The 25,813-nt window shown below is 38.2% G+C and overlaps 2 protein-coding genes across 2 annotated transcripts in view; one reads left to right on the top strand and one right to left on the bottom strand.

The window, feature by feature from the left end:
* Positions 1–2,775: 2,775 nt before the first annotated feature.
* LOC145682378 (uncharacterized) overlaps positions 2,776–25,813 on the top strand; it is a 37,175-nt gene continuing 14,137 nt past the window's right edge. Inside the window, exon 1 of the mRNA XM_081753968.1 lies at positions 2,776–2,897. The gene's annotated coding sequence lies outside the window, so the exon portion shown is untranslated. The remainder of the gene's footprint in view (positions 2,898–25,813) is intronic.
* Positions 17,237–25,696, bottom strand: LOC145681347 (zinc finger MYM-type protein 1-like). The gene is made up of 2 exons (XM_081753003.1): positions 25,220–25,696; positions 17,237–17,464 (listed from the first exon to the last, which is right to left on the bottom strand). The coding sequence occupies exons 1-2, from the start codon at positions 25,694–25,696 to the stop codon at positions 17,237–17,239; spliced, it is 705 nt and encodes a 234-aa protein (XP_081609129.1).

Raw genomic sequence — 25,813 nt, 5'->3', positions numbered from 1 at the left:
ACTGAGGGATTTAAATATTGCAGCCCCCCTTTTACGGCGCCATTTAAAGTGTTTTCGTAAGGGTTTACAAATACGTCCATTTCTTCACTACTGTTTATCGAAGACACATGAAACAAAATGTTTTGTGTTCACGAATGTCTAGGCTTTCAAATGGTACCACTTACATGCCCATACCATGTACCAAGAGAGGGAAAAAGTGAGGTCAATGGGAAAATTTCGGTGAAAAACATTTTTTTCACACTTTGGGCCCCTCTGGAGCGGCCCTGTGTGAATGTAGATATCTCAAAAAAAAAAAAAAAATCTGATAAATACTAGTCGGTAGACTAAATGTGTGTGCCAAATTTCAAGCTTCTATCTTGAACAGTAAAGGCAGGAGAAATTTTATCAAGAATTTCCACAATGCCCCAGATTACCGCAAAAGACCCTGATCTCAGGTAAAAATTTTCACACACAGAGATGGTCCCTTGTTCCACCAGTAACATGAGAAAGACCTTTCCGTAATGTAAACAGGAGTTAACAAGTCTAACACAGGCATTTTCCATGTGACAACATAAATAATTTATGACTTCTGCCAAATAAAACTTCAGACGGATGGCAAAGAAAGCAAAAAAATAGGGGGGGGGAGGGGAGCTTGTTTGGGCTAACAATGGTGAAGTATTTCTGTCTGATTTGTTTCTTCAGTTATACACGTCGTCTTAGCAGCATTCAGAGATCTCTGACGCAGGACGAAAACAGGATTTCCAGTGTTACAAAAGTTAATGTAGTACTATTTCGAAACCGAAATATCCGTAGTTAAGACAAGAAACAGCGTATTTCGAAAACGAAATATCCGTAGTTTATAGGTTAAAGTAAACTCATGATATACTTATCATAGTCTGAGTTATGGTTGCCCCCCTTAGTCTTTACCTTCTAGATCCGCCTCTGAAAGTATCAGGCCCGTATCCAGGGGGGTCTAGTGGGGCCGGCCCCCCTAAATTTTGGCGCCCCCCCTAAAATTTTCACGGTAAGCTTGCAAATGAACTATAATATGGTGATGAACTATAATATTTTTGGATCGGCCCCCCCTAACCAGCCAGGCCCCCCTACATTTTTGGGCTGGCTACCGGCCTGGAAAGTATCATTTACGTAAGTTGAATTTACGTGATTTGGGTATACTGTATTTAAAGAGAATACATCTTCTGTCTAAACGAGGCAATTAGCTGAGGATCGCAACCAGTTGAAGTTTCTAGACGAACTTGTGAGTGATGATTGTGACAAAATAATTTATTTTGTAAGAAGTGATAATTACAATAAAAACCATTGCTATGATCACTATTTAACTCTGATTTTATGTTCGTTTTGTGAGATTATACGCTGAATTTTTTCTCCTTTTTTTTTTTTTTTTTTGCTTGTTTGTTTGTGAAAAATTCGTCTCAAGTACGACTAGGACGTGGCAGTGTTGCCAACAAGATGATACAAAAAGTCGCTAAATGGGAAAAAATGAAATGAAATCTTTGAGTTTTACGTCCCACGGTTGTGCCGGTTAGGCTAAAGGTGACGGTGATGATGAGTAATGAATGAAATGGTGGAATGAAGAAAGTAGGAGGAAACGGGAGAACCCTGAGGAAACCCACGCACACGGTGTTTGTCCACCACAAAGTTCACTTGGCGGGAACAGGGATCGAACCTGGGGCCCCAAGCACCAGAGGTGAACGCTCTACCACTGAGCCACCGCAGCCTCTCGCTAAATGGGAGATGAAATGACTCCAATTTTGAGTAAAAAGTCGCTAAACATTATTCGTGGAATTTCGTCCTTCTCTTATATATACATATATCATATAGGTATAAAGATGCATCATGAATTCAAGCCATTATACTATCTACGCTACAAAAACGTATACCGGTACCCGTACGTGAAAACGTAAATGAAAGAATCATATGTAACTAACAGTAATTTCACTTTTAATACAGCACATAGTAATAACAATATATATTATGATCAATTTCTCTTCGACGAAATCAAAAATAAGTTTAGAAAAACGAACTCAAGTAAAAGTCTTACATCCAATTCATTTTTACTCATGCTTCTACAGATAATCAGCTTGCTATAGCTAATGTATTATTTGTGCCTCTAAACGGAAGCTCTGCAATCTAAAGGGCATTAAAGGTTGGAGTTGGTCCCCGTTAGAGGGCAAGAGATAGCAGCAATCAAAGTGGGAATATGAAGATAAATGCTATGTCCTTTCCTAGCTCGTCAACACCAGGACTGATTCAAATAAGCAAAAGGAAAGGAAATGAAATGAAATCTTTAAGTTTTACGTCCCACGGTTATGCCGGTTAGGCTAAAGGGGACGGCGATGACGAGAGATGAATGAAAATGGCGGAATGAAGAAAGCGAGAGGAAACGGGAGAACCCCGGGAAAACCCACGAGCACAGTGTTTGTCCACCACAAAGTCCACACGGCGCGAGCTGGGATCGAACCAGGGACCGCAAGCATCGGAGGTGAACGCTCTACCACTGAGCCACCGCGTCCCCAAAAATAAGCAAAAGAAAAATGAACATATATCTAAACTGATTCGAGATAATAGTACTTGATTACCTGGGACAAATTGTTCGCAGCACAAAAGTCGCTAGATGTGTAAGTCGCCAAATTGTCATTCAAAAATCACCAAAAACGTCGCTAATCGGAAAAAATATTTTTGTCGCTATCCTAGAAGTCGAATTCCCTAGATTTAGTGACTTTTCCACCGAATTGGCAACACTGGCACGTGGTCAGCTGCTTTGCTTCCGCTGTTGTGGCAGCCAATCAGAAGCAAGGGAGTGGATACAAGTTTAAAGGATTAGTGAAGTAGTTTCTATACAGCGGGAGACAGAGTTCGATTGCTTCCAGAAGCCTCCGTATCCAGTGGATTAAAGGGTAAATTGTGTTTTAAGCAGTTTTGATCAAGTAGAAATGTTATTCATAGAAGGGTTAGCAATAGTAAATCACGGCTTTAACTAGTTATCATCATTTTCAAATTACAATAAATGGGAATTTCGAGGAAATTATTTCTATCATTTGTTTTTCACATGTTTTCCGCTATTTATTTGTTCAAGAAGTTGCCTTTATGCACTTATATTAGTGTATATGTTACTTGTTTTCAAGTTTGTATTTCAATTTTAAAAAGTTAAAATTGAAGTTACTACTCTCGATATATCTATTGAACCCTGGACATTTAACTTAATTCTAGCAGTAGAACTCCCTCGTGACTAAGGGGTTACCGTAAGCGCTTGATACGGGTTATATTCTGGCGGGGGCTCATGTGGTTCGGATCCCATGTTAAGCTGTAGGTTCACGTTTCATAAGGCCTCGCTGTTCAAAGGGACGCAAAAGTAAAAATCAAATCAAGTAGTTTGTCATTTTGGGTAATAGTGTGTGAGAACTCCCTGCTCTGCGTTTCTTCTGTGTTCTATTACCACTTCTACATGAAATGCCATGAATTTTCTACGTAGTGCAACAGTAAGAAGTATCCATGTGCACAAGACATGCGATATGCGTTAAATTCCCCCTTCCCCACACACATAGTCATAGATAAAGTACAAGGGCACTTACACATGCAGATATGAAGTACAGGTACGTTCTTTTTTATTTTCGTATCAGTCTATAAGTAAATAAAAGTCGCTTTGTTACCCCCTTTGTAAGTTCGTACATACTCAATGAATAATCCCTAAAAGTATGAGCGTCCTGCTCCTTCGGAAACTGATGCAGCTTCATGTATACTATATCCTCATTTTGTGATATTTTGCTAGGTAAAGGTGCACTTTAAGCAGAACATTCATAGGAACCGTTTCAGAATAAGTAGCAATACGAGGAATTACACTATTAAACAGGAGGGTCATTTCAGATTTTGCTTGGGGGTGGGCAAGACCCCTTGATATAAGTAAAATTTCGCGTTTCTCACTGATTTACTACTATTTTATTGATAAAATCTCTATAAATCTCAAACTCAGGGGGGGGGGCACACTTACCTTTGGTTAATATGCAATAAATTCCATTCCACTAACACTCAACTTATATACTCGGGGGCGCGGTGGCTCAGTGGTAGAGCCTCCGGTGCTTGGGGTCCCTGGTTCGATCCCAGCCCGCGCCGTGTGGACTTTGTGGTGGGCAAACACCGTGCTCGTGGGTTTTCTCTGGGTTCTCCCGTTTCCTCCCACTTTCTTCATTCCACCATTCACTCATCTCATCATCATCACCGTCATAACTGTGGGACGTAAAACTCAGATTTTTTATTTCATTTTCAACTTATATACTTGTATAGATGTAATGATTACGGGCGTGCTTCGGCATGTGGGACCTAAGTTCGATTCCTGGTGGGAGGTTCATGCGGCTCGGTTCCCGCTTTAAGATGCAGGCCCCAAGTCCTGTATAGCGTCAATGCTGAACGGAACTGCTAAACTGCTAAGGAAAAGTTACAGGTGTGCTGTAGAACTGAAGAACCGACTTGATATCAAGTAGTAAAACAGGAATGAAATGAAGTTAACTTTCCATGCTTGTGCTTTATACGCTAGAGAAGATGGAAAGTGATCTAATGATTACGAAATTTATTTGTACAAATGTCCAAGCATTACTGACATCTATGGCCTTTAGACCGTCACGTCACATATAAGGGATGATCTCTTGGCGTGTACACTGTCCGGGCTAGAAAGTGGCCTTGAGACCTGTACCATCTCGGCGTTTCCCTGGTGTAAATAAGGAAAACTCAGGATAATGATTCAAGATGGCTGGCCTGAAATAAAGGTGTTTCACCTTTTCGAACGAGTGTCCGCCACCAATGATTATGAAATACTGTAATTGGTGGAACAAAAATGAGGGAACAGGAGAACGGAGACATGATGTTGTCCACCACAAAGTCACGTGGCTTGTCATTAAACTATGGTTTCTTTGCATAAGAGGGGGAGCTCTTTACCGCTGAACCATTGGAACCTCCATCTTGGAAAATAGTAAACTTCAAATGACATTAGACCTATATATTGAACAAAGGATTGATAACACTGCTCAACAAGAAATTGTTTATCTTAATGTTTTTACATTTACCGAATGATTTTGACGTGCTAATTACGAATCTGGTATTAGTTTTCCTCAAATGTCGTTTGTTTGGGAGGAATTTTACAAAATCGTATTTGTTCAAGATATAGGAAAAATTTCAGCATTTACTTTGGCTGTCCATAGATGGCAACACAGAACAAACTCTTGTGGGTTAATTAGTTTCGTTTCGTAACATATGCGTTCTATGATTACAAATTTTGAATACAGCATTTATTTTGAATGAAAATAACTATCTAGAAAAATATAATTTCTTATTTTTCTCCTTACTTTTACAAAAATTTTAACTTTTACTTAAGTAAAGTCAGTAAATTTCTATATGACTACTTGGATAGCCAGCTGCATACAGTATTGAGTAACTATAGTGGTAACTATATCAGTGGCATTTGATTTAATTTCACTAGGTGCTGTGTGGAAGATAAAATGTGTACAAGTAGGCGTTGTAAAATGTCAGTAGACTCATTTTGTTATGTTTGTGGATATTACATAAGCCCCAAACAACTTAAACATAACAGTCTGCTTGGAACAAAGTTCTGTGTTGCATATGAAGTTTACTTTCGAGTGCCCGTAGGTGATCAAGACAAACATTGGGCTCCGCATGTGTGTTGCGGTAGTTGCCGCTCTACATTAGGTTTGTTACGGGGAACCAGAAAGTGTATGCCATTTGCTATTCCTCGAATTTGGAGAGAGCCTACTAATCATCATAATGACTGCTATTTCTGTTCAGTTGACGTGACACACTATAAAAACAGAAAGAATAGGAGAAAAATAGAATACCCTAGTTTACTTTCATCCATTGCTCCAGTTCCACACAACTGGAACGAACTTCCTGTACCCAAACCACCAGAGATATTGCCATCGGAAGGAGAGCCAGAGGAATCTCCCGATCTTGGTATTAGTTTTTCGCATGAAACCAGGAAAAAGGAACCACATTTGCTTAATCAGCAAGAACTTGATGACTTGATAAGAAATTTAGATCTTCCCAAATCAAAGGCACAACTTCTTACTTCACGTTCAAATGAGTGGAATTTTCTCTTTCCAACATGTAAAATATCAAAATATAGGAAAAGGCATAAGACTTTTTCACAATTCTTCAAAATGGAAGGAAGTTTGTGTTGTCATGACGTTAGTGGTCTATTTGAAGCCATCGGTTTCCCACATCAACCAGAGGAGTGGCGTCTTTTCATAGACAGTTCATCTAAAAGTTTGAAGGCACTTCTTCTGCACAATGGAAATGTGAATCCCTCTGTACCAGTTGCACACTCAGTACACATGAAGGAAGACTACGAAAACGTGAAATTATTGTTGGAAAAGATTGAGTACCAAAAATATAAATGGGATATTTGTGGAGATTTTAAGATGATCGGTTTTTTTTCTAGGTTTGCAGAGTGGCAATACTAAATATTGTGTTTTCTTTGCCTTTGGGATAGCAGAGCTACTGACCGTCATTATACACTCAAGATGTGGCCAGAAAGGAAACATTTACTTCCTGGCACTCACAATGTCACACATGAACCTTTAGTTGAAAGAAAAACTCTTACTGCCACCACTCCACATAAAATTAGGACTTGTAAAACAGTTTGTTAGAGCATTAGATCCACATTATGTAGCTCTTTCTTACATAAGACAAATGTTTCCACAGTTAACTGACGCTAAAATCATAGCTGGTGTATTTACTGGCCCACAGATACATGTGGTGCTTCAGTCTGAAGAACTTCAGAATAGAATGACTCGAGAGAAAAGAAGTGCTTGGGAAGCTTTTAGGGCGGTAGTGTAAGGCTTTCTTGCTAAAAATAGGAGTGAAAATTATAGGGAGTTAATAGATTCTTTGATTGACCTATATCGCAATTTGGATTGTAGAATGTCGTTGAAATTGCATTTTTTGTTTTCCCATCTGATTTTTTCCGTCCAAATTTAGCAGATGTGAGTGAATAACATGGTGAACGCTTTCATCAAGACATTGAACAAATGGAAAGAAGATACCAAGGGCACTGCGACACCGCTATGATGGGAGATTACATTTGGACATTGATTTCTGACAAATCAACTTCGCACAAGCAAAAGAGCAAGCGTACTCATTTTAAAAATGTTCTGCATTATGTGATTGTAATGAAAGTGGATATATTCTTGCTAAGTTTGTTTTATTTTGTACGCTGTGTTCGAACTCCATAGTGACTAAGTTAATTCTGCATAATTTCTTCAGTAAAGCATATTGTAAGATAACAATTAGCTCTAAATTTCTAGATAAAAATCAAAACCGGGCCAAAACTGCGGCTTATATAGACTAGCCATTTAATATTCACTTCTTCTGCGTACAAAAAGTGTTAGAAATATAATATATTTTAGTTGGAATTAGAAGTTAAGAACTATTACACGCAAATAAAAAATGACTTTTTTCATTTTTCTTTGCCAAGTTCCACTTGATTTCATATCCAAATTTCTAATTTTGTCCCCAATATTTTGTGTCGTCTCGTGAATACCAATTTAAAACTTACAGAATCGTTTTCTGATCAAAAACATATCTGATGTAATTTGATTAACTGTACAGTGTTGCCAACTCCACAAATAAAAATACTTAATTTTGAGGAAAAATTAAGAATTTTCTCAAAATTTGTTGAATAAATTTTCTTTCGCATGTAATATTGCAAATAAACTTACACAATTTAAAGCCTGTTCCTTTGCTTAAAAAGCAAGGCATAACCGGTTGTGTTAGGGCAAATGGTTTCTTAGTTATTACGCTTTAACGAAAAATGGAGGAAAAATTCGACAAATTACCCGATTTCTAAGGGTTAAAGGCGAATTTTAAGGCGACTTTTGACATTTCGGGAAAACTAATGTTATGCACTTTATTAGTACCACCCAACGATATTTAAAAAAGAAAAGAAATCAGATAAACATGAAGTTGGTCAAAATTTGTTAACCAGTGTAATTGATTCTCCACACTTCGCAATATCTGAAAGAAAGTGGGAGGAGGAGACTCAAGGGTTCAAATGAATTGTACACCGATGGTATTCAGCCTAATAATGTACGTGTAACGCCTGGAGTACGCGATCACTTCGTATGGGGTAGGTAAAATTGTTTAAATGATGATAATACGAGTAGTAGGCAATTTATAATTCAATACAGGCTAGTATATAATAAGAAGCAAACTTGGGGGGGGGGGCACTGTACTTTTTCCCTTGAGCCGCCGATTCGCTGAATTTGCGTAAGTCATATATTAAAACTTGACATATCCTGGGCATCTTGCTGCTTGTTCTGCGTCTAGGCCGATTAAGGCCTAAGCTATAGAGGAATTTTAATATAGGGGTGTGAAAAGCACTACCAAAATACTGACATAGTAAATTGACCACGCTCTGAGGCATGGCTTCCTGGCGGAATTAACCTTCGGGACACCCTCTGAAATTTTCACTGGCTTTAAACATTTAGGTGACAATATGAGATTTCCATACTTACGAAAAAAGCGGCCCGGTATGACGACTTTACCTTGCAGAATGTGCTTGATAACTCAAAAGTCAAATATTTTCACAGTTAAAAGTAGTCTACATTCATGTATATTATGGATGCGAGCTCTTTTCTTTTTTTAAAACCATAAGTCGCTATTTGGCCATGGCTGCATTATAGTAGGTTTGCACGTTTGTTCCATGCTAAAAATAAAAAAAAAAAAAAAAAAATGTCCTTATTTAACTTATAGCATGATTCTCCGGTTTAAAGTAAAATGAGTTAATTAGTAATAATTTATGTAATTTGGTATAATCGCTTGTAATTTTGAATTAAGGGTTGTTTAATTCTTGAGTTTATGCTTGAATGGGAAAGTATCTCTAAGAGTACGGGGAAAAAATATCTGTACGCTAGGAAAAGATTGTAACAATAATCTGTACTATTTTTTTCGTTATCTTGAAGCTGAAGCAAAACGAACATTTGCTGCAGTAGAGAAATTGGTGCTTGCAATAAGTGCATGCTTTTTTTTTTTTTTTTTTTTTTAAGGTTAAGTTTTCCGTAATTGATAATGTAAATACAAATAAACTATTGGCGCAATAGCCGTGGGGAACAGGGGCGGTTTTTTGGTACTGATGCATTTGGTGAAAAATGTGTGCTCAGCCCGTCTGTTGCTTTCTCCGTTAATGCTGACTTTTTGCAATGGAGTTTGTTACTTATTTCTTTTAAGAGCTGTCTGATCTTGAGGACGTGTCTTTCTATGTGACGAATCACAACCCGAAGTATATGCACAATGCACATCATTCTATTCAGTTTCAATTGACAGGATTAGATTTTCGATTCAAAGTTGCCAACCCTGTAACTCTTACTCGACGCGGAATTCGACAGTATGCGAGAGGACTTCGCTGTCACGAATCACATCCTGGAGTTTATGCGCATCTTTCAGGTTCATCCTATATGTATCATCTGTAAAATATAGAATATAGGTGTTCAATAAACCAGTCATACAATCAGGGCCGTGCCGTGAGCGGGATAGTAGGGCAGTCATTCCAGGCCTTACTCCTTGGAAATGACAGACGAACCTCTCTTTGGGCGCCCTAGCACTGCGGCTAGTCATAAAAAATATTGCAGCATTAAGAAAACTTGTGGTAGGGGATAGTTATATCACATACGAGGACATTCTGTCAACCTTTAAGATAGGAGCGTCATTTCAAATTTTGCTTGGGGCAAGACCGCTTGATATACGTAAAATGTCGCGTTTTTCACAGATTTACTACTATTCTATTGATAAAATTTATATACATCTGAAACTCAGGGGGAAATGCCCCTCCCTGCCCCCCCTAAATGACGCCCCTGCTTTAAGATTGGACCAACTGCAACCTAGTCCATAACAAATGATTATTTCGATCTTTCCAAGCGTTGCAGTTGCTGATTCCCACATGTGTTCGAGCAAAAAGATGACCGTGTGGAGTTGTGCCGCTGTATGCTTAAAAGATTTCCGCAGGGGCAAAGTAAGGAAGTTTATAATATCGTTGCAAGTGAAGAAAAATGGATTTGTAACTATGGTCCCGAGAGCTTCCTCCTGGCTAAGCGGTTAGCGTACGCGTCTTTGGCATGGGAGCCCCGGTTCGATTCCCGGGGGAGTTCGTGGTTCGAATCCCACGTTAAGCTGTAGGCCACGTCTCATATAGCCTCGCTGCTGAAAGGGACGCTAAACTGAAAATCAAATAAACTATGACCTCGAAACAAAACAACAGTTGACAGTAAGGTGTTTTCAAAATGAAACTCCACCTTCAAAAGTGAAATGAGGATATAGTTTGGGTACAGTTACGGTAGCATCTTTTCCTTTGACTGACCGTGTTACAACTACACAGTTAGATGATTGAGGTACACTCATGTCCAAAATTATTGTCTCATATCTATAACTGTCTTCTTGTAAGAATATAACTTATGATTTTGCAGGGTAGTTTTGATACTGGTACTATGTGTATAATCGGGAAATGTATATTTGTGGTAAATTTCATAGGAAAGAAATTATAAATACGAAAATTATAATGAGTGAAATAAAATGTTGCTAAATGGACAAGAAAATTTTATTTTCGTTTTATTCTTATTTACTGCTCTTTTGACATGAAATTTGCTACATACATGTCTTTGCCGATTATACACATACTAACATTATAAGAAATACCGTCGAATTCGTTAACAAATTATATTCCTGGAAAAAGATATTTATAGACATGCGACAATAATTTTGGACATGGGTGTACATTGATAAGTTGTACGTTACTACCTTTCGAGTGTCTTTGTAGTAACAATTCTCTTTGTCAATTAGATATGCAACAAGGTACAGTTATCAGTTACGAACAAATATCGTAAGTCGTTATTAATCAAATCAATACCTTTTCCTGAACGAAGATATGTACAAACTACTGTAATTTCAGTATTGTTTCGAGCACAGAAAAAAAGTCTGTAACCTCTTTTGCGCATTTCAAAAATAGCCATGAATCCAAGATGGCCGACGCGAATGTCGCCCAGACCCACAATATTACATTACAGCTACCTGTGACCTACTTTCGGAACACCGTATCGATCCCATTGAGATCCAAATTTGCATTGGTTACACGTAAAATAGCGCTTATAGCACTTCCTTAAACTTTGGAACTTAAAATAGCATATGGAAATATCTATATATCCTTCATTAAGTGGATCTGGTGATTTTCCTCATCACTAAATGCGGAAAATTATAAACGTTTTTATTGGTGTTGGAAAGATGTAATGCAATTATTTTAATCTGTATCCAATTTGGCAAAGGGAATTTCATCAGCTTTTATATTAAATACCGGTAACGGAGCTGTATTTGCTCCATTTATTTGTTTGCTAATTAGATGTTATATGCTTTGCAGCATGTAGGCTGCTGTAATTGATAGAATACATTTCAGTGAATTAGGAAAACTTTTCTTGTTTTTTTGAAGTTAAAATTAATTACTAATTGGTTTTGGAATATCTTTGTATTGTATAGAGTTGGTTTCATTATACAATGTGTATATAATAGGGAATCTGCAGTGAGCAGATATCTAGTTACTATGCATGAATAGTTGGCTAACTCTTTTTTTCTTTCTTTTTTTTTTTTGTCATGTCTGTAACTCAATACTCCGCCATTCACAGAGCTGATCATATTCTGAACGGGGTAGAATTTATCCAAGACAGTTAATACTGTAAAAAATAAATCTGTGTTTTAAACAATATATTTTGTTATTTAGAAAATACAAGGTGGCCACAAAATCCTGTTACTCCTGAAAATAAGTAACATAAACCACTAAACGTACGTGAATAACTACACAGAAGGAACTGAATGACATGAACAGCAATGCTTTCGAAAAGTTTTATTGAGATGGGAAACATTAAATGTCCAAAGGATCAATCTCTCGACCGTCACTCTCATGACAAAGGGTTATATGAAGCTAGGTTGTGAGAGACATTTTGCGGAACATTGCAGTTGTCGGAGCTTTTGCGTAGACTCATGCAGCGATCTCTCCACGGACGCCGCCAAGAAACGATGTTTCTCTTTCTGCTCGTGTGGACGGTCTGCCACTTTCCTAATCCTTCACACTTCCTGTGGCGAATAGTTTATTCCCATCGTAAAAGTATTTGTTTCGGGGGAAGGATCTCCTTGAAACCTTGTCTGAAAGTCTGCATGCACTTCTGCCAGTGTCTTGCCTATGTGGTTTCTCTCATGCACCAAACAACTTACAATAACACGTTCTTCAATGCTGTAACTGGAAGGGTCAGCCATCGTTTACACCATCTGAAACAACGGAAAACCTTACATTAGCATTTGCAAAGGGGTAACAAGAAAACTTACATTAGCTGTTAGCAAGGACAGGCACGTAGCCAGGATTTCGTGAAGGTGGGGAGGGTCCGTGACATGAAATACTATGGTCATCACACCAGGGGCTCGATCATTCTAAACCATTTTACAACAACATATATTGGTTCCTTTAGCCAGGATTTTGTAACGGGGTGGGGGTGGGGGCGTGACATGAAATTCTGAAGGTCCAGGAGCTCGACCAATCTAAACCAATGCTATTCACCTTTTTTCTCGCGTACCCCTAGACTCAGTTCGCCATCCAATTGTGTACCCCTGAAGCTGTTTAAAAGAAATTACTTCTGTAAATCAAAATTGACTTATTAACCTTAATACACATGTTCTGTTGATTAAAAAAAAGGGGGGGGGGGCAAACAGAGACCCAACAAAAGAACAATCAGTGTGCCAATCAAAAGACTATTTCCTGGCGGATAAAGTGCACATGCGTAAAAAAAAATAATACGGGGAAATTTCAAAATATATATAGGAGACATCCAGTTCTACTGAGGAGGATTTTCTCCTTACCCTCCCTGATAATTCGCACACTGAAGACAATGTTAAAAATTCAAAAACTAAACGCAAATTTAGAATTAACTTATTAATGATATGACAGGTTGTTTCCGAGACGCCAACTCCTCGATTCCTGGTTGAATCTTCGAGAGTGCGAGAATCAAGAGCTGATACTGGATTCAAGCAATTGCTGTGCTTCGATTTTATTGACGTTAACGCAGAGAAACCATTGGAAAGAAAGAAATTTCTCCAACTATGATAACTCAAATATTGGAAGTATGCTTATTTTAGGATTAAGTACCCTCAGAAACATCTCATACTCCCTGCTGAATAGCACTGATCTACACTACTTTACTATCAACTATATTGATTTGTTAGGGCAATAAAATGAGGCAATGTTGGTATTTTAATAAACTATGAAGAAATCTCGAGTAAGATAATAATAAAAAAACGTATTGAAAAAGATTATTCAATATGGTGGGGTGCTGACTGCCACAGCCAATTATTCGTGCTGATAGCCACGACTGGCGCTGATTGCTAATATCAAGGTGCTGACTGCCACGAGCCTGAGAGAAAGTTGCTAGACGTAACATTACCGGACGCCAGGAAGCACGAAAGAAACTAGATGATCCTTAGGATCTTGTTGTTCAGACCAACACCTAACAAAGGTAAACAGGTTTCTGTATGTACACTCATGTCCAAAATTATTTTCACATGATTATAAATATGTTGTTCTAGTAATATAATTTGATAACGAATTCGCCCGGTATTTCTTATAATGTTAGTATGTGTATAATCGGCAAAGACAAGTATATGGTAAATTTCATGTCAAAAGAGCAGTAAATAAGAACAATAAAACGAAAATAAAATTTTCTTGTCCATTTAGTTACATTTCATTTTACTCATGATTTTCGTATTTATAATTCTTTTCCTATGAAATTTATCACAAATATAAATTTCCCGATTATACACATAGTATAAGTATTAAAAGTACTCTGCAAAATTATCAAATTATATTCTTACAAGAAGACAGTTATAGATATGCGACAATAATTTTGGACATGAGTGTACTTTGTTTTGTCATGGAGCGGTACGTACAAAATTGGTACGATTTATGTATTCTCACTTGAACTCCCTATGTCAGCATGAACTGTGTACAGCTGTGCAAATTGTTTCGAGCAGCTCTTGAAAGTTCCATCAAAAAAGCACTGCTGGCTGTCCCTCACAAGGGAAGTTCAGGAGAAAGCACTCGCCTGCAGAGAAACTAAGCATGCCATTTGAAGTCCCAATTTATGCTGATTATAACAAGCTAATAAAATTCCTGTACGGTTGAGAGCAGTTCGAGATATTCAACTTGGAAGTTTATATGAGAGCTATCGGAAATAACAGAAAAAAAGTGTTTCGCAATAACTAACGAGCTTGTTAGATATAATTAGTCATTACATTGTTCACAATAATCATATGTTAGAGATGAAAATTGATCACTGTTGTTCTTCTGTTTTATGAATAAATGACGCAGGCAAAATACTCCCTTGCACCATGAACATTTTATATGTGCAATTGTGTTGCATCCGTCAAGAGAACAGTTCGCAGAACTAAAGCAAAAAGCAAATTCGACAAGTGATTCAAAAGTTATAGGCCTATAATTTGTTCGTAACCTGCCTTGCAGAACGCAAACTGAAACAATCCAATGTATCGCGGTGATCGGAAGTGATTCGTATGGACACGAACTTTATTTGATTCTTTCGTTAGTATATTATAACGTCCAGATGAAGAAGATTCATACTATGTACAAATCTCCTGCTATAATCTTTGATTGATCGGAATCAAAACACATCAAATGGTTGCACAAATCGTGTGCAATTCTTTGGTATCTTCTCAACCATTAGGTCTTTGCCATCCGTCATGCAACTTGTAATGGACAATTTGTCTGTGAATGGACCCCAGTGATCAAGCAATAGCAATTTCAAACCATCAGGCTTCGCCATAGGTGAGAATACTTAACGCATTGAAACGTGCATCCACTCATTTTCTCATAAATTTCCAAGCTGAATATCTCGAACAGTTCTCAACGTACAGGAGTTTTATTACCTGTTGTAATCAGCATGAATTGGTCCTTCAAATGACATGCCTATTTCTCTGCAGGCGAGTGCTTCTCCCAAACTTCCCTTGTCAGCTGGCTTCAAACCATCATATCCATTAAATAATACAATAAAACAATTAATATAAACAATGAAATGTGCAAATTGTACATATAACAGAAAAGACAATCCCTTTATAAACATCCAAGTGTATGTCGTTCCACTTAGTGAGCAACTTTGTAACTTATAGGATGCCACATAGATTTGCTGTGATGATTACTAAATTAATCCCTACTAAATTAATAATCATAAATTTAGTATGAGGGATTAATTCCTCTCTTTCCAAATACAGTTTCTCCCAGGCTCGTGGCAGTCAGCATGCCGTCGTGGCAGTCAGCACCTTCATATTTGCAATCAGCGACAGTCGTGGCAGTCAGCACCAATAATTGGCTGTGGCAGTCAGCACCCGTGGCAATCAGCACCTATCCTTCAATATTTACGTCCTTCCTGTTTATTCAAATATAACAAATTTCCTTTCATTATGACCTCATCTATTATTTAAAAAAATACATATTCACTATTATAAAAAGTAAATACTCAATCTCTTGTAAAATATTTTACAATCGTATCTGTGTTCCTTTCTCTGTTTCTTCTTCCACAGAACTTTCTTTCCACATAAATTTTTGTTTCTATTATTGCGTCAACTAGTCTGTTCCAATTGACAAGTTAAAGGAACAGTAGAAAACTTTTTCTGAAATAACATGTTTGATACTACAGAGGAGCGATGACGAAAAATTATGATAAATGTCTACACTATTACAGAACGGCAATATGCTTTCGAAAGCTTGAAATTTTTCTGACTAGTAGCAGAAATTCTGAGAATTCTATAAATTTTCTAGAAATTTCAAATTCCCTGATTTTTCCAGGATATCTCTCTCACCTTGCTACCATGTATTGTAAGTAATACAAATCTTCTCATAAGAAAGAGTAACCAAAAGCTTCCTGTAGTTCATTTTTAACGCTGATCTTTCTTATTTCATTTTTTATCCTTAATTTTTTTCATTTCTGGTCTCGAAGGGGGGAAGGTCCGGACTCCCCCGTTGGCTACGTGCCTGGCAGGGGGTAGCCGGACTCTGTGGCCAGTATATTCTAGTGATGCCCTGCACTATGGAAAGTTTTTTTGAATTTCCTATCAGTTGTGTCCTTTACTGATAGTCAACAGAAACCAATAGGATCATTCATAGACGCATACTCTACTTCTTTAAATTTATACTTACAAGTTACCCTGAAACTATTTCTAGATGACCACTAGTTCAATTACTGGGCATAGGTCTCATTCAAACGTCTTCGAAAAGGTACGCTATATTTTAATGAAAATCTGTTAATTCCTGACAAAGATACTATTTACTTTAATCAAATAGTTTCTCGTTATCTCTGGCTACTTTCAACCCCAATCTGTAGTTCGAGAAGCCTAAAAGAAAGTAAATGTTACATTCCGTAAAAGTTAGTTTCATGAAGGTTATTGTTGTACAGTCACCGGCAGAAGTATCTCTTCCCCGTGAGTGCTCTAATTCAATTTCTTGGTGTCCAGAACATTTGCACTTGTGAAAACGCCTGGACAGATGCAACCTAACTTACACGAAACTTTTCTCGGCACTGACAGCAGTTGCTAGCATTGAACCACGTGTTATACATTAAAATTGTAGAATAGGTGATTAACGAAACCGTTCTCCATTTTGAGATGAAAATATGTGGATCAGAGCGTGTTGTTCAATGAGCACATCTATTAATCTCAATATTGCTATGTAATGTATTTTTGGAGTGAAAGGAGTTAATTTGCAGGATTAAATACAGGCTGAGAGTTTGAAAATAAATTTTAGGAAATATATTTGGAGCGAAAAGAGGAATACGCAGTTTGCATAATGAATATGAGCGGTAAGTCTATGGTAAACTTTCCGGAGAGGCTAACAGGATAAGAGGATAAATACGATCTTAGGGAAATGGGTAGTAATAATGTTGAATTTTAACAAGATAAAACTCAACAATAAGAGGCTTTTCTCCAGTTATGAACCTTAGTTTGACCTATGAGGTTATATCTTTGGGAGAAGACAAATTGCTTTTTATTTTTCGCAGAACTTATTTGTAGTGAATTTTAATCAGTATGTAACATGCGATGATTGCCTCCCCACCATCACCTTAAATCTGTACATTAACCTTGATATTAACAAAGTTACCGCATGCAATTTTTTCACGAACATTTACTCTTTGGAAAGAATTTATACAATCTTTTGTTTGTAGAATTCTGCGAACAGCGTGAAGTCTGTGTGAAGTTTTGTAATTGATTTAGAAAGTTCTTTCTGATCTAGGAGTTCTCCATCACTGTCAACGGTTGGAGGAAACTTTGGTTTTCCATCAGTTCTAACAGGAAGACTTTTTTTTATGCGTAAAGAACTCAAGTTTAAGGTTATTGATACTAAGTAAAGCCAACTACTCCAAACAAAGGCCTGAAACAATGTTGAGAAACTTAACAATGGTTGTGAAATAAATTAAACAGAACAAAGAAAAAAAAGTTGTCAAAGACCTTCTATACAAAACACGTGTGTTTACTCTTGAACTTCCCACAAACTCTTTTTAAATTAAGAATTTTAATTTTTTATTTCAAGAACTTGCCAAGGTTGAAGATGGTGCAGCAACTGCAGTAGTATTAGAATATTTTCTTTAACTTTTTTTCTTTTTCTTTTATTTTTAAATGTTGCTTACTTAAAAACAATCTTTGTAAACTCAACATATGTCCTTGTTTACTTTTACTTCTCGTGTTAGCTTTTTCTCATGATTGTATTTACGGTATTTTACGGACTATATTTCTTCGAAAAATTGCCTCCAAAAATCAGGTGCGTCTTTACTCGAAATTAATATAAAAATGTCCATTGTTTGATTTAAAATTCCCGCCAGTCTTAAAAATGGCCATATATTCGATGCCGCGGAAAACCTATCTCGATATGGCAATTGGCAGCCGCAGCGCACCGATGCAACAAACTTGAGTTGCGGGATTCACAAGCTTTCTAACACTGTCTCCCTCTCGCCCCGCCATCACAAACCCAGAACCACAGACTTGAATATATAGACCGTAAACTCTGCGAAAAGCTGGAAACAAGGCGAACTGTAGCGCCTCTAACATACGACGACGGAATTAACCAGTCGATCTGTTAGTCGACGACTCATGACGTCACGCTCGAAAACCGATGGCAGCGCCAATCCACTTACGACGAAACATCGTCCCCCACCAAACGTGTAATCTAATAATAAAAATGGTAAAAATGTTACGGTCTTTTTTAAAAAAATGTTTAAAAATTAAGGTGTTTTATAGTCCGTAATACAGAGGTTGTTCAGCCTACGTTGGGACAATTTCGTTCCTTCCCCCTTCCGGACAGAATGGACTCACCCGACCTGGCTCGTGGCGTCCTGCAATGTTGTGCACTGGCTTTCTGGGAACGTATTTGTTTTTCCGTGCGGACGACAATAACGCACAAAACAGGACCATTGTTGTGAGTGTTGTGTTAAATTTGATTCCAAGTGTTTGGGTTTCTGCTCTGTGACCAAAATGCCGCCCAAATTAAGCCGGTTTTGGGAAGGCTATGTTGCGGCTCTTTATGAAGCCCACTTTAGTGTTTCTGTCATTAGAAAACAGTGCAAGAAGAATGGTTGCAACATCAGTTTAAGTGGAATAAAAAATGTTATTAAAAAGTACAAGGGCAACGAAGCTCCACCATTTGGATCACCAACGAAGTTGCCTAGGAAGCGGGAATGCACCAAAGCCACCCCCACCATGCAGAGGAAACTTCGCAAAATGGCAATGCAAGAAAATCCGCCAACACAAAGGTGTATGGCTAATCGTGTTGATGTGTCTTTGGGGACTGTGAGCCAGACGTTACACCATCAACTCAAGCTGGAAAAAGCCATAAACTCGCGGCCATCTTCTCACGGATACCCACCAAAAGGAACGAAAGTGTAACGCCCGAAAGCTGTACGAACGGCATCTGACAAAATAAAGGTGGATGTACGTCGTAACGCTCGATGAAGCATGGATGTACCTTTCCGACTGCGGCAAACCGAGAGCCATCATGTACCGAGAAAAAGGCGCCAAGAACTTCAGAAGGTGGGTTCGTGTCTTTAAAGAATCCTTCCCAAAAGGGTTCATGGTCGTTACTGGCTACTGTTACCAAGGTAAACTGAAGATTCGTAGGGTGGCAAAGAACTGCAAAATAAATTCACATTATTTTCAGCAGCAGATCATGCGACCGATCTACGAGCATGAGATTCCAACAATGTACGGAAATTACGCCAATCTGGTGCGCATTCATATGGACAAGGCCTCATCACATACCTCACGATCGTCCCTCGCATTCTACAGGGAGATGGAGGAGGCAAGTGGTATACAGGTGATACCTTTCAATGAGGTACCTGTTCAATCTCCAGATGCAAGTCCTATGGACTATTGTGGATTTGGATTGCTGAAGCGGGCTTTGGGAAAACGGCGTGTGACAATTGCGGAAGGATTTTGGAAAGTTGTGCAAAAGGGAATGGCACAAGATTCCCCTTCCAGTTCTTCAAAGAAACCTATTACAGTGGAAATTACCCTGTCGGGCTATTGTTAGGAACTAAGGGAAACACATCGAGCACTTACGGACATGGCGCCATGGATTCTTCTAAGTTTTTAGGTAAGTCGAAATTGGTCAAATGTAGACTGAACAATCTCTGTATATGGTAACTCCTTCCCTGGATTTTGCCCTTTCATACATGGTTTTATTCTACGTAGTCTGAGGTATCCGCCGAAACATCAGAACACACCGAAGCCAGGAGACTTCTTCTATAGTCGTCCCTACTCATAAATTAAAAAATGAACAGCAGGGACCTCGTATTCTGCTCGTGTTAAATTATACCAAAGTCAGGAAACTCGTAGTTTTCTTTCAGGTCCATCTACACTTGTGTGGGGTTGAAATTTCTGATGAGTCTTCTGCATAAAGCCCTGGTGTCCTCCCTAAAGTCATTCTTAAACCATCATCCACCCATGCAGTTCTTTCTTGGTCCTCCTCTACTTCTCTTCCCACTCCCTGGAGCGCAGTGGTTCAGTGGTAGAGCGTTTACCTCTGGTGCATAGAGTTCTTGGTTCGATCCCAGCTCGCGCCAAATGAGCTGTGTGGTGAACATGTGGTGAACAAATATCATGTGCGTAGATTTTCTCGGGTTCTCCCGTTTCCTTCCACTTTCTTCATTCCAGAATTTTTCATCTCATCAGTCTCCATTAGCCTAGCCGGCATAACCGTGGGGCATACAACTAAGATTTCACTTTTTCTTCCCACTTCCATTGTCATCAGTCTTCTGAACACACAGTCGTTTTCGTTCAGGTGCCATAAACTCCTTTCTCGGAGATACTCTCTTAACTAACTCTATGGTCTATGGAACCCGAAGGTTCAACGCCGCGTTCACAAAAGCTCTCCACTGACTTCTATCCTTAGCTAACTGCATCCAGTTTCTACTTTGTATTCCAATCTCTGCGAGATCCATCTTAATATTGTCCTCCCATCTGCACCTAGGTCTTCCTAATGGTCGTTTTCCGATTGGTCTTCCAGTCAAGACTTTGATAGCGTTTCTACTTTCTTCCATCCTAGCTACATGATCTGCCCACCTAAGCCTCCTAGACTTGACGACCCTAACAATGTTGGGTAAACCGTATAAATTATGAAGTTCCTCGTTATGAAGTTTCCGCCATTCCCCATTCCAGTTCCTCTTGGGTCCGAATATTTGTCTCAGGATTTTGTTCTCAAATACTTTGTCTATGTTCTTCCCTCAGAGTAAGTGACCATGTTTCGCAGGCATACAAAACAAGAGGCATGATTATCGTTTCGTATATTTTAAGCTTCAAATTCCTCGACAGGATTCGCGACAACAAGAGATTTTGAACCGAATAGTAACACGAATTCCCTGCTTTTAGTCGACATTTAATTTCTTCGTGGATATGATTTTTCTCTGTTAAGATTGATCCTATTAATAGTTATTTGAAACTATCCACTTTATCAAAAGTATTATTCAATATTTTAACGCATCCATAATTTGCTGTATTCCGGTCCCGACGCACTTCCATGTGTTTAGTTTTCTCTGTATTTACTTCTAAACCCATGTCCCTGCAAGCGTTTAATAAGATTTCTGCATTTCTTTCTATTCTCCTATCATCCCTTATTAAATTTACATCAGCATATGCCATAACCTGGTGAATACCGTTCAACTCTAGGCCCTGGGTATCTCTAAAACCTCGGTTATTCCTCTTACTATTTCCCCACTCTTTTCTTGTTAGCCATTAACGGAACCAACCCCAATCTCTCTCTCTCTCTCTCTCTCTCTCTCTCTCTCTCTCTCTCTCTCTCTCTAGCCAAGCATTCTTATTTTGGTAACTTGAATGTTTTTTCTATGCTTTCCTTATTGACCATATTTGTGTTCCGTACATGATTACTGGCACTAAATCACGCTAAAGATAAAAAACTAGTCTGGGTGCATTAAATCACACCAAAGGCAGGGAAATCATTTTGCATGCTGATTGTGTCAAACCACGCCAGTCAGAAAACTAGATTTAATCAGAGCCAGTGTTTCTTTCAGGCAACGTTCCGGGGAGGGGGGAACAGCGGGTACTATTCTATTAATATATTATATACGTATTATTTTGGTCTCCGGCGGGCATTCTTAGGGCTTCGGGGGGACAATGCCCCCCCAAAAAACAGGTATTGAAGAAACACTGATCAGAGCCAGTGGTACACAGGATTTTGTCAAGGAGGGAGAGAGGTCAAGCTACAAGTTCATATAGGTTCTGGATTTTTGTATAAGTAAATTAATACAAGTTTTCCTTAATATCTTATTACATAGAGGATGGGGTTAAAACAAGGAAACCTCACTTTGCGTACGCCACAAGACTAGCCACATTAAAACATGCCAAATTCAAACTCAGTTTAGTCTTACTAAAGGCAAGTAACTTGTTTAGTCTACGCACATTAAATTGTGACCAAGGCAAGAAAGAAATTGTTTGTCCAACTACATTGAAATGTCAAAGGCAGGAAAATAATGGTATAGTCTGAGGATATTACTGTAAAACGCTCAAAAGGTTACTACAAGTTAGGTAACCTCTACGCGTTAACGTGTCAGGTCAATGGAGTTTCTTATAGCTCATTTTCTTGCATCCCTTTGTTTCATAAGAGCTCGTGAAACCAATCATGACCTCATAAATGAATGAAATACACTTTTTAATGTAAAAATGTGTTAATTTACTGCTTTTATAGTTAAGAGAATAGCAGTTTGAAATTATATTACTGAAATATCAATTACTACAAAGAAAAAAAAAAATAGAAACAAAAAAAAAAAAAACTTTCCTGTTCCACTCGTTCGAGGTACAATTCCCAAACTGTGCAAGTGAATCAGATATTTATTCTAGTTATGAAAATAGCCAGTATACCAAATGTAGTGCATATTTATTAAATCGAGCGATTCAAAGTTTTTCTTCACCCTGCATCTTCGTAAAGAATTCGTGCAAATAAGGAATATTGTGTTCATGGGATTTCTCGATTCTCCCATTTGTTCCTACATTTCTACTTCATAAATTCTGTTCATAATTATTTACGCTCATTTCATAATTCGTCTTTCTTAGCCTGTAGGGCATAACCTTAGGAATTTCTCGTGCAAATAAATATGAATGGAGTACCTTTATACGAGGGATGATCAAAAAAGGTTACAGAGCATAAAACTTTGGTTATTCACTGTAAATTAAAAAAAAAAAATATTTGTAGATAAGAACATGTCTGGCTCGGTGTAGGTTTGAAGACTTTGTATTCTGATCATGTATACCCAAAAAGCGGACATTAAAAATAATTTTTCTGGAAAATTTGTCAATCGTAGAAGTGAGGTAAGTGGTTCGTTTCTTATAGGCCAAAAACATTACACCTGCTAACATTCATAGGCAGATTGGAAATGTGTATGGGAAGGGCTAAATATCAAAGCAAGATGTAGGGGAAATGGTGTCGTGCCTTCAAAGACGAACCAATGACACAGCGGTAGGCCTAGTACTTCAACCAGTGACGTTACGCTTGGAACTAGAGCACTCCTTCTACAACCCTGACCTACCCCAGTAACTTTAACCTTTTCCCTGTTCTAAAGCAAAAAATGACTGGCCACCATTATCTGGCATGTAATTATGACAAAACCTGTGCCAAGGGCGCTACGAGAATTTGATGCAGAGTTTCTATGCAAATTATACAGAAAACTTGATGTACCGTTGTGATAAGCGCTTGAACAAAAAGTGCGATTCCATTGAGGACTTGCTGAGTGCCCTCTATCATCAAATGTGTTGATCTTCCAGCTATGTCTCACACACAAACCATAATAGGCTTTGTAACCTTTTTGTGGACCATCCCTCGTACCAGTAGCGGTTCGTGGTCTGTAAAACCAGCAGTTGCAGTATCAAAAGGTACATGTTTACGCGCGACTTCCACTCCACTCCCAACCTTCCTTCTCTTGTGTCTTTGCCTCCAAGCTCTACTGCTATGTTTATTGATTTAAGTACAGGGTGGCCCAAAAGTAGGTATACAGACCAGGGGCGTCATTTAGGGGGAGCAGGGAGGGCATTTGCCCCCCTGAGTTTGAGATGTATATAGATTTTATCAATAGGATAGTAGTAAATCAGCGAAAAACGCGAAATTTTACTTATATCAAGGGGTCTTGCCCCCCCCAAGCAAAATCTGAAATGACGCTCCTGATACAGACCCGTACTGAATTCTATATCATTTCTTATTGTTATCAAACAGGTAGACTTAGTTTCTTTATTATTTGTTCTTAACGTCTTTTTACTTATAACTTAAGCCCAGAACAGTCGAAGCAAATAAATCCATAAATTGAAATGTTACACTTCATCAATGCAGGGGTGTATACGTACTTTAGGGCCAACCTGTATATTAACAATTACTGAACTAACCTATCTTTTCTGTTTCCTTCCGAACAAGGTAAACAATCACTGTCATTGCACATTTATACGTTATGCATATACGACACTTTTAAACAAAAGATAAATATAATGTAGCATGTGTTGTAAGGCACGGAAATATAAACAGCATGAGAGCATTACGGAAACATTGAAGAAAAAGAATATGAATATATATAAAGCTAAACAAAATTATTTAGCTAAATAAATCGTACCTTATTTGAAAAGGAAGTCCATCATTCGTTCTTTTCGAGCTGCAAATTTTTCTATTACTTGTTGATTGAAATCTGGAATGCTGTTCACCAAGTCTCTCTCAATAGATAACATTGCCAGGGCAGATAGTCTCTCTTGTGGCATGGTATTCCGTAGAAAAGTCTTTATTCTCTTTAAGGTAGAGAAGCATCTCTCTGCCTCCGATGAAGTCATTGGAATAACGAGCAAAACCTTCAGAAGTTTGGTTATTTCAGAAAAGGTTCTCTCAATGTTATTGTGCTGGAAAAATTCTAATAAACTAACTGGTCCAGATATTGATGAAAACTCGGCAGTGTTATATATTATGGAAAGTTCGAAATGAAGCTGCTTTGCGTTGACAAATGGATAGAAGTCGCAAACGTTTTGAACAATTTCTTCTGGAAATTCCTTCGTGTATTCTCCAAACTTTTCATTACAGAATAAAGTGCCCGCCACAAGATGGCCCGTAAAACTAAATCTTTGTTTACCGTTACTAATAATTATAATCGCATCACACACTTCCATGTTTAGTTGGGTGTTATCAGTTTTTCTTCTTTTCGATGTCTCCGAGGAAACTAAAGGCTCAATATCTATTTCTTCGTTTCTTATTTTTTCAACACTTTCTACAAAAACTGAAACATACTTTTGAGCACCTACCACATCAATGTCCTTGTTCATACAAGATGTCAACATGAGGTAAAATTTTGTGGAACAGAGTTAGCCAAAACACAAAGCTGCGTCTAGTAAGCGTGTCAATGTGCGCTCTTGCCTTCTCGATTGTGCTCGAATTTTTAATATCTTCATTATTTAGAATATGTTTCAAACATTGAATTATTTCTTGTCTGTACAGATAAATTGTATTAACGCCGCGTGATTGGAAATTCCATCTCGTAGGAACAGACCGGGGAAGCCTTTTCTTTACGATATCAAGTAATTTTGTACGCTGTGGACTTGTTGAGAAGAAGGAACAAACTCCCTGCAAAGTGGCAAAAAATATTCTAACATTTCTTACCACTGAAGCAGCATTGAGCATAATTAGATTCAGCTGGTGGGCATAACAATGAACGTACTCGGCGTTTGGAAAGTGTTGTTTAATAATTGCTTGTACTCCTCCAGACGTTCCGGACATTACTGACGCGCCATCGTACGTCTGCGCGATTAATTTCTGTGGGGTCTCCTCTAACCTATGTTTTTCAAGTTCTTTTAACAGGCATGACGCCAAAGTCTTTGCATCGTGTTTAGGAGGTTCGAGGAAAGTCCAAAATCTTTCAACTGGTTTTCCATTCACTAAATGTCGATAAATGACGGCCATTTGAAAAGTATTAACCACATCACTAGTTTCGTCTGCAATCACAGCTAAAAATTCTGATTCTTTTATTTCTTGTGAGATTTTGTTCTGGCAAACTTCTAACATAATATTTAAAAGTTCATTTTGAATCGTTTTAGATGTTTCCTTAAAGACAGTAGCTTTCTCCAAATGAGTTTTCATGGCTGTGTCAAGTTCTGCACTGAAATCAATGAGGCCACGGAAAACACCTGGGTATGAAGATCCTTCTGTCTCGTCATGACCCCGCAACGATAATTCAAATGCACCACAAAAACGCAC

This window comes from Thermobia domestica, chromosome 3 (genome assembly GCF_964235325.1).
Source record: "Thermobia domestica chromosome 3, izTheDome1.hap1.1, whole genome shotgun sequence".
Classification (NCBI taxonomy): Eukaryota; Metazoa; Arthropoda; class Insecta; order Zygentoma; family Lepismatidae; genus Thermobia; species Thermobia domestica.
The sequence above is the reverse complement of the archived record's forward strand: the minus strand, read 5'-3'. Positions and strand labels throughout refer to the sequence as shown.

Excerpts from the sequence above, each read along its gene's own strand:
- LOC145681347 (XM_081753003.1), bottom strand. The coding sequence starts at position 25,696 with ATGAAAACTCATTTGGAGAAAGCTACTGTCTTTAAGGAAACATCTAAA. Across the intron at positions 17,465-25,219 it reads TGCTCAATGCTGCTTCAGTG|GCCTTTGTTTGGAGTAGTTG; the intron begins GTAAGAAATGTT and ends ACATTGTTTCAG.